This window comes from Lissotriton vulgaris, chromosome 2_1 (genome assembly GCF_964263255.1).
Source record: "Lissotriton vulgaris chromosome 2_1, aLisVul1.2, whole genome shotgun sequence".
Classification (NCBI taxonomy): domain Eukaryota; kingdom Metazoa; phylum Chordata; class Amphibia; order Caudata; family Salamandridae; genus Lissotriton; species Lissotriton vulgaris.
Window position 1 is genome coordinate 1,418,652,694 of NC_141687.1, and position 25,406 is coordinate 1,418,678,099.

A 25,406-nucleotide genomic window follows, 5' to 3' on the forward strand; every position below is an offset into this window, starting at 1 on the left:
TGGCCAGCACAAGCGCTGCTCTGCGATGCATGCTGTGTTTGAGTATGGACTTGAAGCCCCACCCACTCTCCGCCCAGATTTTTCATTGGCTTGTGTCATTGGCCGTTGAAAATGCTGGCGTCTGATTCGTTAATAGGCTTGTTAGTCCCTCCTTAGTACTGCCTTGTCTTCATTTGTAACCTCCCATGAGGACTGGCCCTTTTACTTCTGTTGTTACATGGTACGTCTTATTTAGTCTGTAAGCCCTATTTTCTTTAACAAGTTTCTCCAACTGCACGTACAACATGCTTTCCTGCAACATTCAGTGAGCCATGCACACTTTCACTTTCCAAGCAGCCCGGGACAATGGCAGCCGCTTCTTTGAAATTAAATAGGTCTCACAATCACAGGAATTTGAGCTGTTGGCATTGTCAATGACAATACCTTTTATTTATGTGTTAATTTTCAAAACAGATACATAAAAGGTATTGCCATTTACAATGCCAATCGCTTAAACTCTCGCAAATGTGAGACCTATTGCATTGCAAATGCTTGTTTTATACCTACTCCGTCTCCTCCTTATTGGTCCTTAATAACAAATGGCCTACTACCATCACTTCTAGTTACCAAATCTATTAGGTATTGAGAGCTACCTTACAGCTTGAATCCTCTATTCAGACATCTACTAAACATTTGTAATCCAGGACACATTTCTCTTGTACCAAGAGACATAGCCACATTCAGCTACATACTGATAATCAGCTTAAGTGTCCAATGTCCTTAAAAGTGACATATCTGTGAGGGATTCTGGTGCCTTTATATATTTTTGATGTGGATATTTCTTAAGAACCTAAATCAGCACTCCATGATATTATAGGACTTTATTTCCAGAAGTACACCTAAATTCCCCACTCCTATTTGTCTGAATTGTTCCTTAGGCAGACATTTACCAAGGATATATATTGCAGAAATTTACATTTGCACAATTTCAAATTACCTCTTTCCAAGCACCTCCTGAAACAGTGATTGACTAGATCTTTGCCACTATCAATGTAATAATTACTGCAAGGAAATGTCTCTTTTTGCATGTTCACCCACAAAATGTCAGGACTGATGCTGTTAGTTTTTCAACTTTGAGAGCACACTGAGGTCTGCTAACCAGACCTCAGTGCCAGTGTTCGAACTCTATACCAAAAATATGTTGAAATGGCTTTACCCATTGGCAAGTACTGACTTACTTATTCCTACTCTATGGCGCCCAGGGTACCTAGGGCATGTAAGGCAGAGTGTTAATCCAGGACTGCAGCACTGTCTGTGCCACCCTGATTGTTAAAAGGACAAAATGGACCTCAGCCTGCCACTGCAGACCGGAAAGCAGTGTTTACACTCCTAGGTCTACGATGCCATTACAACTAATGGCAAAGCCCCCACTTCCCTTAATTATATATGTAAGTCTCCCCTAAGGAAGGCCTATGGAGCCTGTTGGCAGTGAGCTATATATTATTAAGTAGGATATATCATTTTTATATGTCATAACAGCAACACTTCCAAATCGTCGTTTTGCTGTGAAAAGGTTAGTAGCCCAATTGGCTAACACTGGGTTACAGGTGGCTCCCCAGCGTGGCTAATCTCTGAATGGGTCATGTAAGGCATCAAATTAATTATGGCATTAAACCCCACCTGATGCTCAGGCCAAATCTAGTGTCACTATTAAAGAAAGCAACTTTAAGAAAGTTGCCACTCTGCACTCCAGCTAGTCCAATGGCCTCACAAAGACCCTGGCACTCAACCAGCTTTCTGCCTGCCTGGGGAGGTATGTGATAGACTCCCAGGCCCAGAAATAAAGGCAGTTGCTCCAGAGGGAGGTGTGATCTTCTCTCCCCTCTCTGTGGCCAAAGTCGCCTCACTTTGGCTGTGGACCGAGGGACAACCATAAAGGCACCCCAATCGACCACATCTCAACCGGAGCCTCCTTTGAGCATCTTTTGCCTGTATCCTCAGCATCAGCACCACTCCACTGATGTTGATGCCGATCGTCCTGTAAAGCTTGGAACTTGCCTTAAAAATGCTCTGGTGGCCAGGTAACTGTCCAAAGTATCCTTTCTGGACCCCTTTTCTTTAACCTGGTCAGATTTGTCCACCCAATCCTAGCCAGAGTACTTGCACTAACTTTTTCAAACTTTTGGAAAGTTTACAAACTTTTTGTTGAACAATGCTGGGGTGCAGTTGCATTTGAAAATGATAAAAATGTCTAAAATCTGTATCTCCAGAACCCTCCAGTGGATTCTGATGATCAAGTTCTCTAAAAATTAATACAAATATGCTCTATGTTTATACATTTTTAAATTGTCTCTTTCTTATTGTGTGACTTTCTTATTCCATTGTTTGGTGCTGTTAAATGCTTTACACGAAGTTCCTTTTCCAAGCCTTACTGCTTGCAGCCAGAGCTACCCATGGTTGAGCTAAGGTTAAGTAAATGAGGCTGACTGGACCTAAGACAGTATCTGTAAGTGTACTCCAGGATGTCCCCCACAGCCATGTCATATAGTATACCCAAATCCTCCCACTTACCATGGTTAGTTTCACACTACAATTAACTGTGCAGGTTAATAACTCTTTGGGAATGTGTATGAATAGCCACAAAGTTACACATTTGTGGGTGATCGCACTGATGGAGCGAGATGTTGAATGACATTTCGTTCAAACTCGCAAAGTTAAACTTCCATAATAAAAGTAACAGTACTAATAGCATGTGTTGAAATAATTAACCAATCTAGTTTAAAATTGCATACATTACACGCGGGACTAATGTGCTTTTATGTTGCACTTGCAAGTGTGTGAAAAATAATAAACTAACCCTGTCTATTGTTATTGTCAGAATTAAATGCGGCTGTTTTATTAATGGCATGTGCTATATTCGTGTGCATATGTTTTGTCGTGTCTTTTCTGTGGCAAATACTTGTGGAGAATTCTTGTGGCCTGTAAGAAGAAGGTTATTATACATGCTGCTTTTTGTGCTCAGATTGATAACATAAATTAATGAGTTAATATTTAGCAAAGGGGGTGGGTAACAGAATGGGTCTCAATTCTCTAATTAATTACTGTTTTGTGTTTGTTTAAATACTAGTTTTTCGAGTGAGCCTAAGAAATGGCTGATTGGCAGTGCTGGAAAATGCGAGACTTGACCAGAGTGAAGCCTTCACTCATGTGCAGGAAAAAAGAGCTTTTTGCTGAACAATTAAATATTAATGCAGAAGCGTTTTGGTCGAGTTGTACGTGTTCTTGGAGAAGAGTCCAAGGACAGGAAGCCTGAATTGCCTGCCAAGATTAGGAAGTAAAGTTTTGTGCTCGGGTAAATGTTTCTTTTTAGAGGAAGCTAAAAGGATGGAAAATCTAAGAACAATAAGGGCTTATGATGTGCCCCGGACTTGGTCAGGAATGAATGACACAATGGTGGACTGACATGGCTCAGCCAATGACAAGTTTTAATTTCTGGAGAAGAGTGCGAAATTAGTTACATAGCTAGACAGAAAGGTATAAAACCTGGCCTCACTGGTAGGAGGGGGCTCGCTGGCTGGCTCGCTCTTGCTTCCCGATTCCAGATTGAAGTGCTGTTGGACTATTGGCGCATGTAAGGAAAGCTGATTTAAATTGTTATTCTCCTTTACAGGTGAAGCAAAGATAGACAGGAATTTAGGGAATGGAAACTTTATTTTGCTTTAATTCATGCTAAATGGTTTACTTTAAAATGTCAGACTAATATGCCTTTCCTTGAATGAAGCTTACATTTTGCTAATAAATAATGATTTATGAATATAATGCTCTTTTCCTTGAAATAAATAAAGCTAATAAATTAGATTTTTTGAAATGACAAGCTGGTCTTGTTTATTCATGGTCTAGTTATCATTATTAGACCCATTCACCTTAGTGACTTAATTAAATGTCATGTGATCAAAACCATGGTAAGAAATGATAAACTGCAGTTATTAATATTATTGTAAATAGTTTAAGTATAGAGTGTTTAATTAGGTCACATGATTCAGACGCTCGAAAATTGTCTCTTTAGTTTATGGGCCTTGATAGTGATTTATGATTAATGGTGAGTATTGTAGAGATAAGTAACGTTTGTGAGACAGTTTTTCATTAGGAGCGCTGGATCAATAACTTGGTAGCAGAGTTACGGTTACTATGGTAACTGACATGTTACATGGTAGTTACATAGGATACATGTCTAAAACATGTTAAGTTTGTTCAGTTGTTATATGTAGCCGAAAGGTTTTTTTCCAGCAGTGTGAAAAATCCTAGTTCTGCCGGCAGGTGTAGTGTGACAGGTGAAGTTACATAGTGCATTTGTTCTGTTTCAAAATAGTGGTATTGTCATATATCACTAGTGTTGTGGACGTACAGCACAAGTTTAGGGATCTTAGGTATGTTAGGTAGAATGTATAGTGAGGATTGTCTATGACATTGTAGCTTTTGAGTATAGGGACAACTGTCCTGTTTTAAAACTCACTGTGAAAAGAGTAGTAGAATTATCCAAGCTTGAGTGAAGGGTATGGAGGCGTTGTCTATTCTTACTGGCAAGTGAGGATTTTTTATGGCAGGTTAAAGTCCTACCAAAAATATCACGTATGAATGGTAAGGGATTCTTTTGTATGATTGCGCGTGAAATATATTGTGAAAATAGCGTTGTCTATTTCACTTGAAAAGAATACTTGAATGATTGAAAAGCTATCACTTTATTTTAGCGGAACAGACAAATGGTTTGTTTTTTGTGAAGTTATTAACTGAATTTCATTGAAAGTTTTGTAAAAAAATGGTGCTGTGAAAATATTTTGTAAAGGAGGGGTCAGCTTACGGAGTGAGATACACAGAAGCTGCAGCTGCAGTATACGTCACAGAGTTCGCGATGTGATTGGCTAACATACGTCACAGTGTTCGCGCACCGATTGGTTCATGTGACTAGGGAGACTTGTAGCTGATTGGCTCATCCAGAAATACTATAATTATGTTGGTTGAGCAGAATAGTGACGTGGCATAACCTGATTGGCTTGTTGGTGAGTTTCGGGCACAGATTGGCTAGAGTAGCGGAACAACAAGGAAATACTTACGATTTCTTTAAATTAAGCGGAATTGTTTTTAAACATGGATTATTATCACAGGCAAGAGGAAAAGAAGCCTTCATGGTTTCAGAAATTGAAAAATATTTTAAGAAATGATAAGAAGATTGAAACGCGAGTTGGAAGATTACTTCATAAGTACAAGACTCCTGCAGCTTATATGTTAGGTGAATATGGTTATCATACTTGCCTTTGGACGGAGAATTGGATGGAATATACCAAAAATGATGGTGTATTGGCATGGCCCGAAGATGGGTCATGTAACATTAAGGTGTTGAAAAATTTGAGAGAAAAAATGTTGTCTCTTGTACCAAAACCTAGACCTACCCAATTTGAGGCATTTGTTGAATGGGATGATGAGATGATAGAATTAGAACGTGAAAACAGAGGCGTAATAAGAGGCACTAGATTGGACATTAATAGAGAAACTCATGAGGATAGAATGCGTCGTTGGAGACGTATGGATAAGTGTAATGGTTTATATCCAGCAAGATTTAGTGAGGAAACAGGTCAAAAGAGTGCTGCTAAGAAAAATAATGTTGGCGAAGATAGTGAATTCGAAGATTCGGTTTTAGAAGAGATTTATTTAACAAAACAAAAACCGCCACCTTATCAACCAGTTTGCTCATGGTCTACCCCGAGAATTCCTCAAGGAACTTCTCCAAGTGCTCCTAGAAAAATTAATGATGAAACTCCATTTAGATCAAATCAAAATAATGCAAAATTTCCTGAGAGAGTAGAAACAAGAACTGATTCTAGTTCTTCTAGAGAAAGTAGAAATTATACTGAAACCCCAGTTCAGAGAAATGATATCCCAAGAGATGTAATAAGAACAGAAATATCAAATGCAGAATACATTTGATCAAAAGAAGAGTTAATACAGCAGTTAACTAAAGGCATGGAAGCAGTAACGGTTCCAGTAACAATTGGACCTGTTGTTCCAGTTTTTGATCAAAAAGAAATCAGACATTCAGCTCTGATTGTCCCTTTTAATGCAGAAATTCAGAAAGTAGCTGAAAAATTGTATTCAGATTTAACAGAAATTCACTGAGAAAAAAAGATGCCAGATTTAACTTTTAATCAAAGTTTTTCTAATGGTCAGACTCCATCAGTTGCAGAATCTGATTCAGGAACACCAGAAAGGAGCATGAATAAAATAGATTTAACACGGACACCACAGCCAGAATTTAAATTACTTGATGTTGCTAAGTTGAAAGCGGATTTGGAGGAATTGATTATTGGCACAATTGGACCTGACAGTTTAAAGTTATATCAGGATGATGAATTGTTGTTCATTTGCAAAAGCATACAATGGAAAACGAAAAACAAATATGATCTATTAGAAGAAATGGCTGCTGAATTAGAAATAGATTTGAGTAGACAGAAAAATTTGCAGAAACATTACAGAGTAGATTTCTCTGAAAAAGATATTGAAAACATGAACACCACAGGAAGGATAATTCATATAAAAGAATTAATAGTGTTTCTAAAAAGATTAGGTGAATTAAGCAAATGGAGAGTGAAATGGACAAAGACAAGAGAGGAAGACAAAAGAGAAAGAGGAGAAATAGCAACTGAATATCCTATGAGAGAAATAGCTGGTGGAGGGTCTGTTCATGTTCCATGGACAAGACAGGACATTTTACTGTTTACAAATGATTTTCCCAGACTGAGAGAAAAACCTGTAGAATGGTATCGTCAGGTTAAATGATTCGTTAAGGTTTCAAAAGTTCTGTGGATTGATCTTGATGGATTCTTTGACACTGTTGTTCCTTCAGATCTTTGGGCAGAATGTAAAATTTCTATAGATTGGCCCAAAGAAGAACCTATTTGAGATAAAGTAACAGGTGCACCTTCTCCTGATGTTATAAAGCTATACGATAAAGTCATTGTGTGGCTGAAAAACAAGATTCCCCCAAAAGAAGTAGATTGGGTTAAAATAGACAGAACAAATCAGGAACCAAACGAAACAGTACGTTCATTCTATGAAAGATTGCTGCTGGTATTTAAACAATACAGTGGTTATGAGAAGCTGAGCGAGAAAGATATGAGCCATTTTATATACAGATTTGTATATGGCTTGAGACCTGAGATTGGTGAAATGATTAGATCAGGAATAGTTGGTTGGCAGTCACTCACAGTTGATGACATCCTGAGAAAAGCAAAATACTGCAGTGACGAGATAGATGCCAAACAAAAGAAGCTGAAAGAAAAATCAATGTGGGCACAGGTGAAAGTGACTGAACAACAAATTGCAACATTAGAAAATAAAAATGTTCATCAGAATCAAGGGAAATATAAGGGTAATTTTAATAAGCCTAAATTAATGGGAAATATTGAAGAATTAAAACAGAAATTGCCATGTTTTAATTGCGGCGAAATTGGACACTGGAAGCGCGAGTGTAAGAATCTGCCCAGAAATTTTAAAAATACATCATTAAATCCACAGATGCAGAATGAGATAAATCAGCAGCGACAGCTACAGCAACAGTTAAATGAGTTTAATCAGCAGCAACAGCTACAGCGACAGGTAGTGAATCAGCAGAGTCAGATTCCACAACCACCTCTTCCAAATTGTGTTAATGTGCAAAGATACAATACAGAAACAGGATTCTGCAGAGGTGAGCAGGTAAACAGATCGCCAAGAGTGAATGTGTTGAATGTTTCTCAGCAATATTGGTTGAAAAAAAATGATGGAAGTGAATCTGAGGATTACTTATGACGGTGCCTGAGAGAGGAGGAAGAGTGTGTGCTTGGAGCCACTCTTGAGGTAGATCAGTCTGGTCCATTTGTAAATGGTAAAGTGAATGATGTAGAAATCACTTTTCTAGTGGACACAGGTGCTACCCGTTCTACTGTTAGATCAATGGAAATAGAAAACCTGCCTCTCTCTGGTGACACCATCCAAGTAATTGGCGTAGCTAATCAACAAATTAAAACAGACTTAACAGAACCAGTTAATGCTGAAATTGGTAAATTTAAAGATAAACATAGATTTGTAGTCTGTGATAGCAGTCCTGTAAACTTGTTAGGAAGGGACATCCTTTGCAAAATGAATTGCAAAATATATTGCTCACCGGATGGTATTGAGCTTCAAACTCCAGAAGAAGAGGATGGCTTTTACAAATTAACAATGTTAATGGTTGAAGCAGAAGAAAGTAAATTATTTCCTGCTTTTGACAAAAATGATTTACCTGAAGAATTAAAAGAGAAAGTCAATGCTAAAATTTGGGATTTATCTGGAGACGACATGGGTTTGATGAAACATGTAGACCCGGTACAAATTACAGTAAAACAAGGAGCAGATTATCCAAATATTCCTCAGTATAAAATGAAAGCTGAGACAATTGAGGGAGTAATTCCTGTAATTGAAAAATTTATAAAACAAGGTGTTTTAAAAGAAATTGAGAGCAGTCCATGTAATTTACCGATTATGGGATTCAAAAAGCCAAACGGAACTTTCAGGATTGTTCAGGACCTGAGAAAGGTTAATCAAATAGTTGTTCCATGTTGCCCAGTTGTACCAAACCCAGCGGTAATTTTATATCAGATTCCACATGATGCAGAATGGTATACAGACAGTTATAGACCTTTGTAACGCATTCTTTACTGTCCCATTGCATCCAGAAAGCCAACAAATTTTTGCATTCAGATTCCAAGGGCGTATCTTAGCATGGTGTCGTATTCCTCAAGGGTATGCAGAAAGTCCATCAATTTTTAATCAGTTGCTAAAGAAATCTTTGGAAAATCTAGATTTGCCTGGAAAATCGACATTGGTGCAATACATTGATGATCTCCTTGTAGCTGCGAAAACACAAGATAACTGTGTGACAGATACCATTACTCTTTTGAATCATTTGGCAGATGAGGGACATAAAGTGTCTCCTGCAAAATTACAATTTTGCAAACAAGAAGTAAAATATCTTGGTCACAGAATTGCAAAAGGAATTAGACAGGTAACAATTGAAAGAATAAAAATGATCCAAGCAATGCAACCTCCAAAAACACAGAGACAGGTCAGAATGTTTCTAGGAATGGTAGGTTATTTTCGTCAATGGATTAGTGGATTTTCAGTAATTGCAAAACCATTGCAGAGACTAACAAAAGCAGACATAAAAGACCCGATTACCCTGACAGAAACTGAGTTAGATGCCTTTGAGCAGTTAAAAAAGAGTTTGTGTGAAGCATCAGCATTGGGAATGCCAGACTATGAGAAGGAATTTGAGCTGTATTGCAGTGAAAGGGAAGGATGTGCATTATCAGTTTTGATTCAAAGACATGGAAAACTGAGAAAGCCAATTGCCTATTTCTCAGCAGTTCTTGACCCTGTTGCAAAAGCATTACCAGGTTGCTTAAAAGCAGTAGCTGCAACAAGTGTAAGTCTGGAACAAAGTGAAGGGATAATAATGGGGTTCCCTGTAAAACTATATGTGCCCCATTCAGTTGAGATTCTCCTCACCAGGAGCAAAACTCAGCATTTAACCAGCAACAGATTGACAAAATATGAAAAGGTTATACTGGGATCAGATAACGTTTCGATTGCAAGGTGTGTGAATTTGAATCCTTCAACATTGTTACCTGATGGTACTGTAACAGAAATCAGAAATGAGAATGACATTGACCATGAATGCCTGGATGTTTTAGAATATTGAACCAAACCTAGAGAGGACATAAAAGATGTTTCATTGCCTGAGTCTGATTTTGTTTATTTTGTTGATGGCTCATGCTTGAGAACGGATCAAGGCGTTCTGAGTGCAGCATATTCTGTCTGAACAGTTGCAGATGTGGTTGAAGCTTCTTGTCTCAAAGGAATTAGTTCCGCTCAAATAGCAGAATTGATTGCTTTGATTCGTGCATGTGAAAGAGCAACAGGATTGAAAATTACCATAGTGACTGATAGTCAGTATGGGTATGGCGTAGTCCATGACTATGGCCAGCTTTGGTCTCAAAGAGGTTATTTAACTTCTGCGGGAACACCTATCAGAAATGCAAAACTGATCAAAAGGTTGATCGATGGCATTCAGCTGCCAGAGAAAATTGCTGTAGTAAAATGTACAGCACATAAAAAGGGAAATGATTATATGACCAAGGGAAACGCATATGCTGATGAAATTGCTAAATTTTGTGCTAAAAATAATATGTCCATTAATCGGGAAAAAGACAATGAACATGTTTTGAACTCACTTATGCTAATATCTGTAGTTGATACATGACAGGGAGTGAAAGATTTACAAGATGAGGCAGATGAAGAGGAAAAAGACACATGGCTAAAAGCAGGTTGCAGACAGCGAGAAGAAGATGACATTTGTGTTTACAAAGATGACAGACCAGTAATGCCAAACTGCATGATTGCTGACATGGCACAAATGTATCATGGTGGAGGTCATTTAGGCAGAGATTATATGATTAGGTTGTTTAGGCAGACATGGTACAATCCAAAATTCAGGATTATTGCGGAATCTTTTTGCCAAAGATGCTTGATCTGTCAACAGATCAATCCGAACAGAAAAACAGTTGTAAGCTTGGGAACCATAGGACGGGAGGGTGGTCCTTTTACCAGGTTACAGATGGATTTCATTGATATGCCTCCTCATAACAGATTGAGATATGTCTTGGTGATAATCTGTTTGTTTTCAAGATGGGTGGAAGCTTTCCCGACTCGTCACAATGATTCAGTTACTGTGGCAAAATTGCTTTTGAGAGAAATCATACCTAGGTATGGATTTCCAGTGACGGTTGAAACTGATCGCGGCACACATTTTGAAAATAGATTGTTACAAATGAATTGTGAAGCACTTGGTATAAAACAAAAGCTGCATTGTGCTTACAGACCAGAAGCATCAGGTGTTGTTGAGCAAGTCAATGGTACAATCAAAAATAGGCTTGCGAAAATGTGTTTGGCTACCGGAATGAAGTGGACTGATGCACTTCCACTTGTTTTAATGTCTCTGAGAAGTACTCCAGATATAAAAACTGGTTTAAGTCCTCCTGATATACTCATGGGCAGAGTAATGAGAAAAGCATTTGTTCCAGTTGAAAAAGTACTTAGCATTAATGATAGTGCAGTTATGGAGTACTGTAAAAATCTTTCTGACGTAGTAACTTCTGTGTTCCATCAGGTGGGAACTGAGGTACTTACAAGAGAAAAAGAACAGGCTCACGATCTTTTGCCAGGAGATTGGGTGAGGACAAAGGTTCATCGAAGGAGAAATTGTCTGGTACCCAAATGGCAGAAAGCAAGACAAGTGATTCTTGTCACAACAAATGCAGTAAAGTGTAGAGGTCTAAAAAGGTGGATACATGCTAGTCATACTATTTGAGTACCACCACCTGAGAATTCTGATGAAGAAAGTGATACAACAACGGATTCAGACTCTGAAGAAGAACCTAAAAGAAATCCAGATACTGAAGATCGACAAGAAAGTCGAGATCTGGAAGTTGCAAATGCGAATCAGGCATTGAATGAAAAAGATCTAGAAATTGTGATACTAGACTCTGAAAATGATGAAGATTTGCTAGACAAAGAAGCAGAAAAAGAGTCCAATCAAGAAGTGAATCAAGATCAGGAGAGCATTGAAAAGCGGATTAAAAACCCTGAAAGAAGGAACGAAAATTCTGAAACTGGTGGATTGGAAGTAATTCAAGAGGAAGAAGAAGACGAATTACCAAGCACCAGCTATAAGGATGATGTTCCTAACAGAGTGAAGCTGCTGAGTAAAGAAGTACCTGAATCTAGAATTCAAGTCTCAGAAACAGAAAGTGAAACTGATGAAAGTGATAAAGAATCTAAAGTGAAAGAATTCAGAAAAAGAGCTTGGCGAACTGAATGCAATGAAACTGAGCCAAGGAAGAAACTCTGAAGAAAAGGAGATAATTGGCCAAATTAGAGTTTGAAATTCAAATTAGTGAATAAGCCAAAAGAACAAATTAATGAAATTTCGAGTCAGAAAGGTGAATTAGATAAGAAAAATCAAGTAGGAAAGAAAATAGAAGTAATTAGCAATAGAGCAAAAATAGTGTTTAAACCTAATCAGAAGTATAAGTCCCCTGAGTGGACGTATATTATAATTCCACCAGTGGTGGAAGTGAGCAGTAGCAGCCAAGAAGAGATAGATGACACAAGTGACATTGATTGAGTTTGTTTTCATTTAGGATTAAAAGTTGTAGGTGACATAAGGTCGAAGAAAATGTATTAGGTGACACAAGGTCGAAGAAATTGTGTTAGCTGGAAAAATACATTGTAAGACATAAGGTCGAAGAAAAGTTGTTAGTGGTTTCTTTTTAAAAAAAAAAAAATTAAAAAGGGGGTGTATATTTAGTGATTTTTAAATGTTTAAATTTTTGTTTTCTCTGAAACGCTTTTGTCTCAAGTAAAAAATGCCTAATTCTAATAATAATTCGAGATGCTCTATTTTAAGAAGATGTTGCAAAATGTCTTCTATTTGTGTGATTCTAATAATTTTGGTTTGGTTAATTTTGGCTGTCATTTTCCCATTTGGGAGTGACAAAGAAATGTACAAAGCTATTATGACTAGTAAAGATGAGGCTAAACAAGTTAATCATGATGCAGTAGGTAAACCTCATAAAGTTATTGAGCACAAACCAGAGATCCACCAAGATAGATCTGTTGGTGATTTTTCTAGTAATACCTTTTCTAGACTCCTATCTGAATATGTTAAAGTGATGAATGTAAAGGATTGTTACATTTGTGTGAAATTACCTGCTTCTGTTTCGGAAGGGGTTACCTATAATATGCTTCCTCTTACTTATGGCATTACTTGTAGTGTATTAACTAGTTTGTTTTATGAAACTGGTAGGTTGGAATATTATTATTCTGACTTTTATGAGATTTTTGCTATTCTAAAAGTTGTAAATAGCTTAAACAAAATGAGACCTGCGAAACAGATGAGGGAATTTTTCTTAGTGACTGGTGAACTCAATTATGAGTATGCCTTTAAAAATAATTTGACATGTAAGTTGAGAACGGAAGAAAAGCCATTGTTAAACATGGTGGAAGAGAGAAGGGCAATTTATAAGAGAAATGTGATGACGAATCATGCCAAGTCAAAGTTTTGGCAGATGGAGGACGAGAAACTTAATGGAAGGAATGAAAATGTTGCTATTAACATAGATAAACCTGTTAGTGGAAAGCTTTGCATTAGGAGAGATAATACACTATATGATAATTTCTTTGTGGGTGCAAGTCAATGTGAAGATACTTATCGTATTACAGGGGGTTGGGGATTTAAAGGGGGCAAAGATCCAATTTTTCCTGGAATTTATTTCATTTGTGGGAATAAAGCATATTACAGCCTCCCTGACCATTGGTATGGGACCTGTTTTATTGGTTTAGTTTTTCCAAAAATATTCCATGTAGATAGAAATTCTAAGGGTTCATTTGAAATTGGTAATCACCTGAGTAGATTTAGAAGAGAAAGCTTTTCAGAAATTATAGGGGATATATTTGGTGCAATAATACCTATGGTGGGAATTACCCTGAATGCAAATAAAATTAGAAAAGTATCTACAAATGTAGACAGATTGTCAACAGACACTGCAAGCTGATTTCAATTAGTTGACACTGAACTTGTTGCCATGAGATCCATGGTAATGCAGAACCATCTTGCTCTAGACATTCTGCTAGCAAAAGAGGGAGGAGTTTGTGGGATATTGCATGTCCAGCATTGCGGTACTTTCATTCCAGATAAGAGTAGGGATATAGAAATGTATATAAAGAATTTAACAGAATTACATGCTGAAATTGAACCTGTTGAAGATGAGAGTTTTACAGAGCGTTTGGATAAAAGATTCGCAACAATCAAACACTGGTTCCAAGAGATTGGTAGTTCAATCATTGGGAAAATACTTTATCCTGTAATAGTTATAGTCATAGTGATACTTTTGTTAAAAATTAGTTGCATGATACGCAAGAGAAAGAAATTTGTGAGGGAAAAGAAAATAATTTATAAGCTTAGAAAAGAACAGGAGAAGGAGATAGAACTAGAAGAGTTTTGTAGAGCTCAATATGAGAGTAGTAGACAAACTTCTGAATCTAAGCTTTAGAAAAACTAATACAGTGGACGTTCAAAATATGTTCTGATAAATTAAAAAATTTTGCTGAAAATATTTGGGTGTAGTTTGGTGATTTAGAAATCACCAGATGAGGGAGTTGATGGAGCGAGATGTTGAATGAAATTTCGTTCAAACTCGCAAAGTTAAACTTCCATAATAAAAGTAACAGTACTAATAGCATGTGTTGAAATAATTAACCAATCTAGTTTAAAATTGCATACATTACACGCGGGACTAATGTGCTTTTATGTTGCACTTGCAAGTGTGTGAAAAATAATAAACTAACCCTGTCTATTGTTATTGTCAGAATTAAATGCGGCTGTTTTATTAATGGCATGTGCTATATTCGTGCGCATATGTTTTGTCGTGTCTTTTCTGTGGCAAAGACTTGTGGAGGATTCTTGTGGCCTGTAAGAAGAAGGTTATTATACATGCTGCTTTTTGTGCTCAGCTAGATAACATAAATTAATGAGTTAATATTTAGCAAAGGGGGTGGGTAACAGAATGGGTCTCAATTCTCTAATTAATTACTGTTTTGTGTTTGTTTAAATACTAGTTTTTCGAGTGGGCATAAGAAATGGCTGATTGGCAGTGCTGGAAAATGCGAGACTTGACCAGAGTGAAGCCTTCACTCACGTGCAGGAAAAAAGAGCTTTTTGCTGAACAATGAAATATTAATGCAGAAGTGTTTTGGTCGAGTTGTACGTGTTATTGGAGAAGAGTCCAAGGACAGGAAGCCTGAATTGCCTGCCAAGATTAGGAAGTAAAGTTTTGTGCTCGGGTAAATGTTTCATTTTCGAGGAAGCTAAAAGGATGGAAAATCTAAGAACAATAAGGACTTATGATGTGCCCCGGACTTGGTCAGGAATGAATGACACAATGGTGGATTGACATGGCTCAGCCAATAACAAGTTTTAATTTCTGGAGAAGAGTGCAAAATGAGTTACATAGCTAGACAGAAAGGTATAAAACCTGGCCTCACTGGTAGGAGGGGGCTCGCTGGCTCGCTCGCTCTTGCTTCCCGATTCCAGATTGACGTTCTGTTGGACTATTGGCGCATGTAAGGAAAGCTGATTTAAATTGTTATTCTCCTTTACAGGTGAAGCAAAGATAGACAGGAATTTAGGGAATGGAAACTTTATTTTGCTTTATATCATGCTAAATGGTTTACTTTAAAATGTCAGACTAATATGCCTTTCCTTGAATGAAGCTTACATTTTGCTAATAAAATAATGATTTATGAATAAAATGATCTTTTCCTTGAAATAAATAAAGCTAATAAATTAGATTTTGTGAAATGACAAGCTGGTCTTGTTTATTCATGGTCTAGTTATCATTATTAGATCCATTCACCTTAGTGACTTAATTAAATGTCGTGTGATCAAAACCATGGAAAGAAATGATAAACTGCAGTTATAAATATTATTGTAAATAGTTTCAGTATAGAGTGTTTAATTAGGTCACATGATTCAGACGCTCAAAAATTGTCTCTTTAGTTTATGGGCCTTGATAGTGATTTATGATTAATGGTGAGTATTGTAGAGATAAGTAACGTTTGTGAGACAGTTTTTCATTAGGAGCGCTGGATCAGCACCATTACCAATGGTCATCCTGTGCTCTCCTGGGCACTATGAAGCAACTCCCAATGGGAGTTGTCCCCCAGTGCACCGCTTTATGAAGTACCCATAGGTATAAGTAAGTTCAAGCAAACACAAAGTTCATTCCAAATAAATTTGTAATAGTAATTGTCACTTTTTCATTACAATATCGTAACTTTCCTCCGTATGGTAAGAGTGCTCTTCAAACGTAAATAAATACATCCACAATGTTTCTTTCTACATCCCTATGCATTTCGGGCTTATCCAGCCATTCATCAGGGGAATTGTCTGTGAAAAAATGAAAAACGGACTGTTTTCAGGGAAATATCTCCTGTTCATATATCAAATTAAATAAAATGCTTCCATGTATTAAGGTCATTACTAGATAAGTCAAGTAATCCCCGTGTTCGTAAGAAACGTGATGCGGATCAAGTGTAAATCGTGAATCTCAATGCATGCATGTTGCTCGCTAACCATAACTGGTTAGAATCACCTGATCCGGTGAAGTGTTGTTGTGAACTACGGATGTTTTTAAAAAAAAGAAAGAAACCATCGCCCAGACAGGACTGAAAAAGTAAAAAAGTGCTGCTAACTCGTATATATCGTGATAAAGATAAACTTCATAGTGACCGTTGGTATCAGCCTTAAAGTGCCGGAATAATTATCAAAACACGATGCTATAGTCAGTGATGTCGGAGGGTTAATACTCACTAGAAACGTGGTGTTGAAACGCCGTAAACCGCAGGTTCCCACTAGCGTGTAAAGCCCGGAGTTACCGGTGTTCTTACTTAATGATGCATGCCGAGTGCATTATGGTAAACATCAACGAAGGACTGTCAAGCAGCCCAAAGTGTGGGGGCCATTTTGAAACGGTGATACAATTATTCAAAGAGTGGCGAACAATAGAAAGTGTAGGGGCCATTCCAAAGCAGTATGTGAAGTCAAACTGTGTTATACAGGCGGGTTACCCGACCCTAAAAAATAATAAAATGTCCAGTGGGTGAAAAGGAACAAAGGTTCACAAGTAAAGTCATGTGTGCCAACATAAATCTGGAGACAAAAATAAACGTGTTCATACATGCAAAGTTTGAGAGTCATATGTTAAAAAGCATCACGAGTCTATTCAAAGATAACACAGAAATTCCATATGATCATTCAGCCCTGTAGGCTGCATCGTGCTCAAGTAGCGTATCCAAAATTTTTCTCTTTGAAGCAACTTGTTCTTGGGGTTCGTGCCCTCAGTATTGACAACGTTCTCAAGAATCATGAATTGTAGTTGAGCTACATTGTGTCTGTGTTCCAGAAAGTGCATGGCCACAGATGATTTCATATTAGCATTTGCTATGTTGCTCTTGTGCTCCAAGATTCTGGTTCTTATCTTCCTTTCCGTGTGTCCAACATAGCACAGGCCACATGGGCACTTCAGTAAGTAGATCACATTCGACGTATTGCACGTCGCATTAACCTTTAACTTAATTTTGTACCCTTTCATGGGATGGTGTAAGATGTTGCCCTTAATGACATTATTGCAATTGCTGCAATTGTAGCATGGTTGAAGTCCTTTATACCTTGGAGTTAAACTTTCAATCTTGGGATGAGTTAATAGTTCTTTGATGTTGGGACCTCGAGTATAGGCAAAAATCGGTGTGTGTTCAAACAGTCCTCTAAAGTCGGATTCCTTACTCAATAGTGACCAGTGCCTTAAGATTATACTTCGATATTTGTTACTCAAGGTGGAATATTTAGAAACCACTGTCATACGTTTTTGTTCAATCTTGGGTTTTGATTTGAGTAAATCTTCTCTCTTCATCAATTCACACTTTGATCTGGCATTGTTCACAGTAATGACCTTAATACATGGAAGCATTTTGTTTAATTTGATATATGAACAGGAGATATCTCCCTGAAAACAGTCAGTTTTTCATTTTTTCACAGACAATTCCCCTGATGAAGGGCTGGATAAGCCCGAAATGCATAGGGATGTAGAAAGAAACATTGTGGATGTATTTATTTACGTTTGAAGAGCACTCTTACCATACGGATGAAAGTTACGATATTGTAATGAAAAAGTGACAATTACCATTACAAATTTATTTGGAATGAACTTTGTGTTTGCTTGAACTTACTTACACCTACGGGTACTTCATAAAGCGGTGCACTGGGGGACAACTCCCATTGGGAGTTGCTTCATAGTGTTTATTTCAGCGCTGATTTGTTCAGACAGCGAAGCCCTAGCCTCCACGCAACAATCTCTCATCAATTCAACCTGCGGTCTACATTAGCGGTGTGTGTCTTACCCCTCCATTTGTACACTCTCCTGGGCACTGCCATGTTATCCTACTGAACCCTAAATGTGATTGTAAGCAGAATATAGGTTAGAAATTCCTGAAACACTTATTACATAGATTATGATTTTTAAATTATTATCACACTGTTTGCATCCTTATATTTTGTGACTCATACCAGTAGCTTTTTTAGGTCTTGCCTACAGACAGCTTTCAGATATCTATGGGCGCAAGCCTCTTATAGACCATAGCCAAAATCTTACAGTTGGCTTAGAGCCCACCCATTGCGTGCCATTGGTTGGCTTTATCATCACTCTCATTTTCTTGCTTCTTATTAGTTGACTTGCCTTTTATTTCTTATGTTTGCTCTTCCTTCAAGCATAGTATCTTTACTATTGCTTTGATTGGGTGTAAGGTTCCACTGCTCACATTTAGGGAACTACATTTTTCTTTTTATTTCATCCGTCCATGACAGTGCAGGTGTTTTCTAGCTTCCCTGCTGCACCCCATGCAACCTGACGTGCTTGATGTAGCTCCATCATTCCTCGCCCCAAGCTCGTCTATTGCTTGCTGCACCCCTCCCATGCTTTTTTTTTAGCCTCCCCTTCTCATCCTCTAGTGCCTGAGCAGGTCCCTTACCCGCCCCCCACTTCCGGTGGCTATATATAGAATTGTTTCTTTGTTGGACGCAGAGGTTCAACTGTGGATACCATGGATTCTTTTTGTTGAAAAAATAAAAAGTACATTCATTTCATTGTCAATCACACTTATTTCCATTTGAATGATACATATATGTGTTTTTTCATTCTACTTATCCTTACCTGTCCACAAGTCCATAAACGTCGTCGTAACTGTCATATATTTCCAAGTAATCGGACAAACACGAAGTATCATCTTCAACATCAAATTCCAGGAACCGTATACGAATGTGCTGCCCATAGTTTACTCTAATGTGCCAATAACAGATCAGCTCATTTTCGTACTCCTCAGGATACCCAGGAGATTTAATAATGCGTTTTTGGTCAGTCAGAACTCCACCACATTCCTTCGCTGAAAAGAAACAAAAATGTTGTGAACTATTTTCTTTCCAGACAATTACATTTCAATCTGTTTAATAATTCCTAACTCGATGTTTCCTTCATTGTATGTTATTTGCTGTGCTTTGATGTCATGTTTTTTCCTTATGGTTGCAGCTTCCAAATATTTACATAGAAATGCTACCCTCGCTGTCATTAAGTTTTACTTAAGGTAAACCTGTCTTCCTCAGAGCACTACAATATGATCACTTCCCCCACAAATGTAAAACTTTCCTTGATTTGGACCCCATTTTTTAGGAGGGGTTTGACACCTTTGCTATCTGCAAAATCTATTCTTAGAATAGTTTAAAATACAGAGCGTGGGTATTGGCTATAACACAGGAGGAGTATTCTCCCTTACCTCACACTGTTGGCTGTATGTTGTATCATTCCGCCTAGTTTTTTGTGCTTGCATTGCAGTGCAGGGGGACTATTTTACATCTCAAAGTTCGATTACATTGTGACAAAAAGCAACTTTTTGTTCAATGGAAAACCGTGCAGCAAGTAAATGCATATTTGCTGATTTCTGCTACTAATTTGAGAAACATGTATATTTTGACACTATGGAACACGTAGAACCTTGCATAAAGGTGTTTTTCCATATTAGTATCACATTTGTGAATTATCATTGAGTACAATCGTACATAAGAGACAAGAAGAAAATCATCAAAGAAAAGGGGCGAGGTTCACAAAATAATTTGCGATTACGGTTTAGCGTACTGGTGCAAACAGCCTTCTAAGGTTTAAAACCACTTTTGCAAATCACAAAAGATTGTTTTACAGTTTTTAAAAGATGTTCATGTGAATATGTGTACTCCTGGGGCAGGTAGTGGGTGTCCTCTGACATATATGTCCTGAAGGTTTTTGTACATGGATTGGAATGTACCCCTGGCATGCAGATGTTTACTATGCACAAAGACACCTGCAGAAATGCCTCTGCATGTTCATATGCCAGAATTCACAAATCTTTCCCAGGAATATTCTGGGAGACCTTTGTGAATTGAAGAAATATGTAATTGTGCCTGCATACGAGGTTGTAAACCTGCAAGTACAGTCTTCCACATTTTTTTCAGGAGGCTTAAACATACAAAAGAATAAATGAGGAGCCACAACGATTCTCATCCGTGTTAGATCCAGAGCTGGGATTTGTATTAATGAAAACAGAAGATGGGATATCCTAGTCCTGGTAATGGTGATAGAGGCATTGGGAAAGATTAGGCAATAGAGGACGAATAGGGAGCAGGATATCAGAAGAGGAATATGGGGACAGTGTAGAGAACTGGATTTATTTGGGTACAGAAATGAGGAGACAGAGAGCAACGTCAAATCCTCGGTTTTTATAATTCTGTCAATCAAGTAGTTAAAGCAGCTAAGAAGTTCTTGTATGGGAGTTGCTTTGCCAAGCAAGGGGCCATTTGAAACCCCTGCCCCCTAGGTTGCATTTTACTAGAGAGCATTACCAAAAAGGCATTGCCTATAGCCTGATTCACACAGTGCATGGGTAAATCTACATATGAATATCAGACTTTTCAAAGTGGGTCTTTACCCAGCATGCCTTTACCCTGCGTGCTTTACAACGCATTGACCTTTACAGAGTGTTGTGATACCATGCAGGGCTTTACAGGCATGTGTTTACCCTGCGATGATGTTATAATATCTGAGATACACACACACGCACACACACACAGACAAAACACACACACAAATATGCTCCCACCAGCTGGGAGCAGACTTGTATTTTGTTTCCCTTCCCAAAGTGATGAAAGCAGATATTTATGCTGCTCCACTCGGGTGGGAACAATCTATTGTTCTGCTTCCCTGCCTGCATCGTTGTGGGCAGGTAAACAGATCAAAAGTCAGCTCCCAGCATTTTCTAAGCTCCCACCCGCTGGGAGCAGACTCCGTGTTTGTTCCCGTTTGGCGGGGGGGGGGTTGATAATGCTCCCACCAGGGGAGATCAAATTAAAGTTTCCAAGGAAACTGCTGTGTCCCGGGGGTGGGCTCCCAGGGAAACAGCAAGTGAGCAGGCCCTGGGGCTTGGGATCACTAGGGCAATTAATGCCTCAGGGAGGGGGGCCACACGGCCACCCTCTCTTTTTGTAGAGTTAGGGGCCTAAAGAATGGGGTCCCCTGGGGTATTTCCAAGGTATGGGGGGGCATGTGACCCCTACCCCTTATTTGTCATATTTATACCTGGTGGTGGGCTATCCTGGGCTTATAATGGCTTGTGGAAGGAGGCCGTTTATGTCTCTCCTTACTGGTTGTGGCTCCGGGGGTAGGCTCCCTGGGCTTATAATGGCTTGGGGAGGGGAGCAAACAGTCCCCTCCCCTTACGAAATGCGGCACCAGGGATGGTTCTGTGGGGCTTATAATGGCTTGGGGTGGGGGGCCGTGTGCCATTTTGCCATATGTCGGCCCTGGGGGTGGGCTCCCCTGTGCCTATAATGGCCTAGGATGGAGGGTACGCTACCCCCACCCTAAAACTGGAAGTTGAGGGCACAAAAAATAGGAAAATGGACAACTTTTTTGAAAAATGCCAAAACTGTGGTAGAAAATAGTTGTTTTTATTCAGCTCTTCATGTTCCTGATAGCTGGGAAGACATTGACTTTAGCACACCAAACTATTTGATGGTGCAAATTTTAGGATTTTCTTTTTTTATTTAGAGCACTTTTTTTCTCAAATAGCTCAAAATGTAGTTACATTTACCAGTTTTCTCAGGGGAATCCACAAACCTTGGCTACCATTAGAATCCCCAGAATGTTGGAAAAAAGGACACAAATATGGCGTGGATAGCTGATGAGGAAAATAAATTACGGAGCCCTAGGAGTGAACTACTCCAAATAGCCAAAAAAGGTCTTAGTACAGGAGGCTAGAGAAATGTCCAGCAGTTAAGGGGTTAATATATTCATTACATACGTTCTCCCAAACATGCCTCACCTTCGTACACACATTTTGAAAAGCATGCATGGATTGACCATCTTCATTTGGGTGTAAGTTGGACTATCTTATAAGTGTAGCTTCAGACTTATGTGAAATTATGAGAGGGGAAGGGTTGGCACTCAGCTAAATCTATACTACTATTATAAAGAGAGAACTTGCACCTTTGAGCCAGGTAAACTCGGGAACCACAGCGCCAATCTACACACCTGATACACCGTCGAAATCGGCAGGGTGTGTAGATGGTCATAGGCTTTAAAAATTTTCAAAATAAACGTTATATAAAAAGTTACATTTTTACAAAAAGTAGTTCCCCCAAAGTAGCACCGGCCGCGACGTGCGTCGTCACGCCAGGAGCAGGGGAGGAGCAGCGTCCCAGGAGCGGCGGACATGGCGCGCAGGGGAGGAGCGGTGAAGTGAGGCCAGCGGCGGAGCGGAGAGGCGGACATGGCGCGGGGAGAAGCGGCGGCGGACAGGTGGTGAGTGGCAGAGAGGCGGACCGGCGGTGTGAGCAGCAGAGGCAAGGTAAGAATCCAGGGCAGCCAGGGTCGGGGCGGGCGGGGGCACGGACTGCTGGGGAATGTCAGGGCAGGCGGGGGTAGGGGAAGCCCGCATTTCAGGCTTGCGTGCTCTCCCGCCCCGGCCCCCGCCCGCCACAACATTGTCCGGGACACAGACAATGTCGTGGCGGGCGGGGGCCTGGGCGGGAGAGAACGCAAACCTGAAATGCAGCCCCCAGCCCCCTTCTACCCCAGGCAACGCTGGGGCGGGCTGCTAGTGTTTTTTAAACTGAATCAGTAGCTATTTCAAAACAAGCATTGATAAAGCCAATAGGTCTCGCTTTTTGTGAATTCACAAAGGAAATTACTGAATAGTACTGTGTCTTTATGCCTCCAAACAGTACACACTTCCTAAACTAAAAAGCCATAAATTAGCAATTGAAATGTCATTGTGTCAGCAAAGTAAATACATCAAAGAACACATTGGGGCGACATGACGAATGGCAGTCCGAAAGTGAGCAGGAATATTAACTAACTGTAATCAGTGGAAGTTTACTGAGAGATGCAGTGCTGATTATATTTTGATTTACTATTAGATCGGGTGGCTTGAATTATTTGCTTAGAAAATTATTTATTAATGTTTTAAAAAGTGTTTGATCAAAAATGTAAAGCTGGGTAGTGTAAAAACTAAAAAATAAGTTGTTCTATGCATATCATTGTAAGCATCTGCAACTAGAGCATGTCACAAAGCGAGGACACACGCTACCACCACATGTGCACTTACATCACTGCATTTACTTGCCTCACATTTATATCAATCTGTTGTTGCGATGACAGGTGGTAGCTTTAGCTTATATAATGCAGTCTCACATTTACCCCACCGATTCATCTGGGCCATGGTCATGAAGACAGCAGGAGCAATGTATTTCTCTGACCCTCAAAATGCCTTACAGTTTGTAAAAACACACATTCTACAAGTTAGCTCAAGTGCACTATGTAATTTGGGCCATAGATGGCACACATCTCAATATGCTAAAAGACAGCACACATGTCAATATGCCTGTCCTGTTCTGGATTGGTGTCTCTTCACAGCACTGACAAGAATAACACTCTGCATAAAAGACAGCACCTGGTATAAGGCTAATAACTCATGTAAATGTAAATGTACATGTATTTATATAGCGCAAATTACCCACATCGCAGGCATCTAAGCGCTTGCTTAGGGAACCCGTCCTGGTATTCCCCTGTGAGATAACCCCGGCAGGGTATCCACAAGGTGAAAGCCAGGCATCCCGCCGCGAGGGGCCGTTGTGGAGATTAAGCAAGCTATTGCCCAGAGTCGCAGAGTGTGAACCCGTGAGTCAAGTAGGCACCGGAGCAAGAATCATCTTTATTAATTTCTCAGCTTTTATACACGGCCTACTGATGTGGAACTACTCTCCATACGTCCTCTTCTCTCTGCTTCCCTCAATGTAGTGAGAGTGAAAACTAGTACTTCCTGTCTCGACTCTGGAAGTTCCTGGCATCTCATTTCTGTCTGGACCAGCTAGACCGCTGACCTACTTATATAATAATGTCCTTTCCTGGAGGACATGACAAGGCCCATCATCAGCCGCAAAGCACACATACAAAAGCAGAAGGAAATAACACTCACTGAATATGCTGATCATCTAGAATGCAAGGTACATCATCACTGACATAGTGCCTAAGTACCTAGGAAGCTCACATAGCACCCATTTGTCAAGCACAGCACACTTTGACACTGATTAAGCAATGGTGAACGGCCAAATGGATGGCACTCCATAAGGCTACAGGGATGAATGGATGGGAAAGTCCCCACTACATTACTATGCGTTAATGCAGTGCATCCGCCTTCACAAAGTGATGGTGCCCATGCGATAGGTAGGGAGATCATTACATCTTCCCTACACTCCTGCACTGGATCACAATAAAGGTAGAATAGTGCACACAAACAAGAGTAAACGTGGTAGAGAGGTGCTTGGGCTTCTTAAACACCAATGCTATGCGCCATGTTAAACAGCATTGCAAGTCACAGGGACATAGGGGAGGAAGTCGAGGAGGAAAAGGATGAGGAGTTCGAAGGTGACAATCCTGCAGGGACAAGGTGCATAAAGGGGATGGAGCCTCGGATGGAGATGCCAATAGAAATAAAGAGGCGTAAAGTTTTTTTTCCAGGCATGGAAAACACAGTATAATGATGGAGATCACTGGTATTGTATGTTAGATATGCATAAACAAGTCATTACAACAAGAGAAAAGCTTTATACCTACTTGTGTGCAGCTGAATTTGTGAACATGAATTATATTAACATCAAGCAATAAAGCATGTGCCGTATGGAAAATTAGTAAGTCTCAACATTGGCACATTAGCTTATTTAAATGTTCACTCTTGCCTCCTACGTCGACATTTGATAGGCCTAACATTGGTTACTTGGCTTCCACCATGTTCCACAGTGTTGCCTTTGGCTGTTGGGCATTTGGACGCAGGCGCGCTGACATTAGAAGACTCCATGCCAACAGAGGTGGTCAGAGGGTGGAGTGTGCTGCCAGTGATGGCAGTGAAGTGGGTTATTTTGGTAGTGACCTGCAACAATCCCTGCGCAAGAGGTAACTCTCACAAAATCTTGATGTAGCCTCACACTTTGGCTCGGGAAGGTAATGTCATTGACCAGCTGATGCACAGGCCTGTTTGACTGGTCAGCAGCAGAGGGAGCACAGAGAGGGCTCTCAGGCATCCGAGACACAGCCTCCTCTTAATCCCTTCAAGCCATCATCCATTGCCTGCATTTGGACCTTTAATTCACCACATGTCTCCAT

At 39.5% G+C, this 25,406-nt stretch overlaps 1 protein-coding gene across 1 annotated transcript in view; it reads right to left on the reverse strand.

The window, feature by feature from the left end:
* TNFAIP6 (TNF alpha induced protein 6) overlaps nucleotides 1-25,406 on the reverse strand; it is a 212,086-nt gene that overhangs the window by 48,932 nt on the left and 137,748 nt on the right. The window contains exon 4 of the mRNA XM_086957242.1: nucleotides 18,876-19,104. Within this exon, the coding sequence (XP_086813368.1) occupies nucleotides 18,876-19,104 (229 nt within the window). The remainder of the gene's footprint in view (nucleotides 1-18,875; nucleotides 19,105-25,406) is intronic.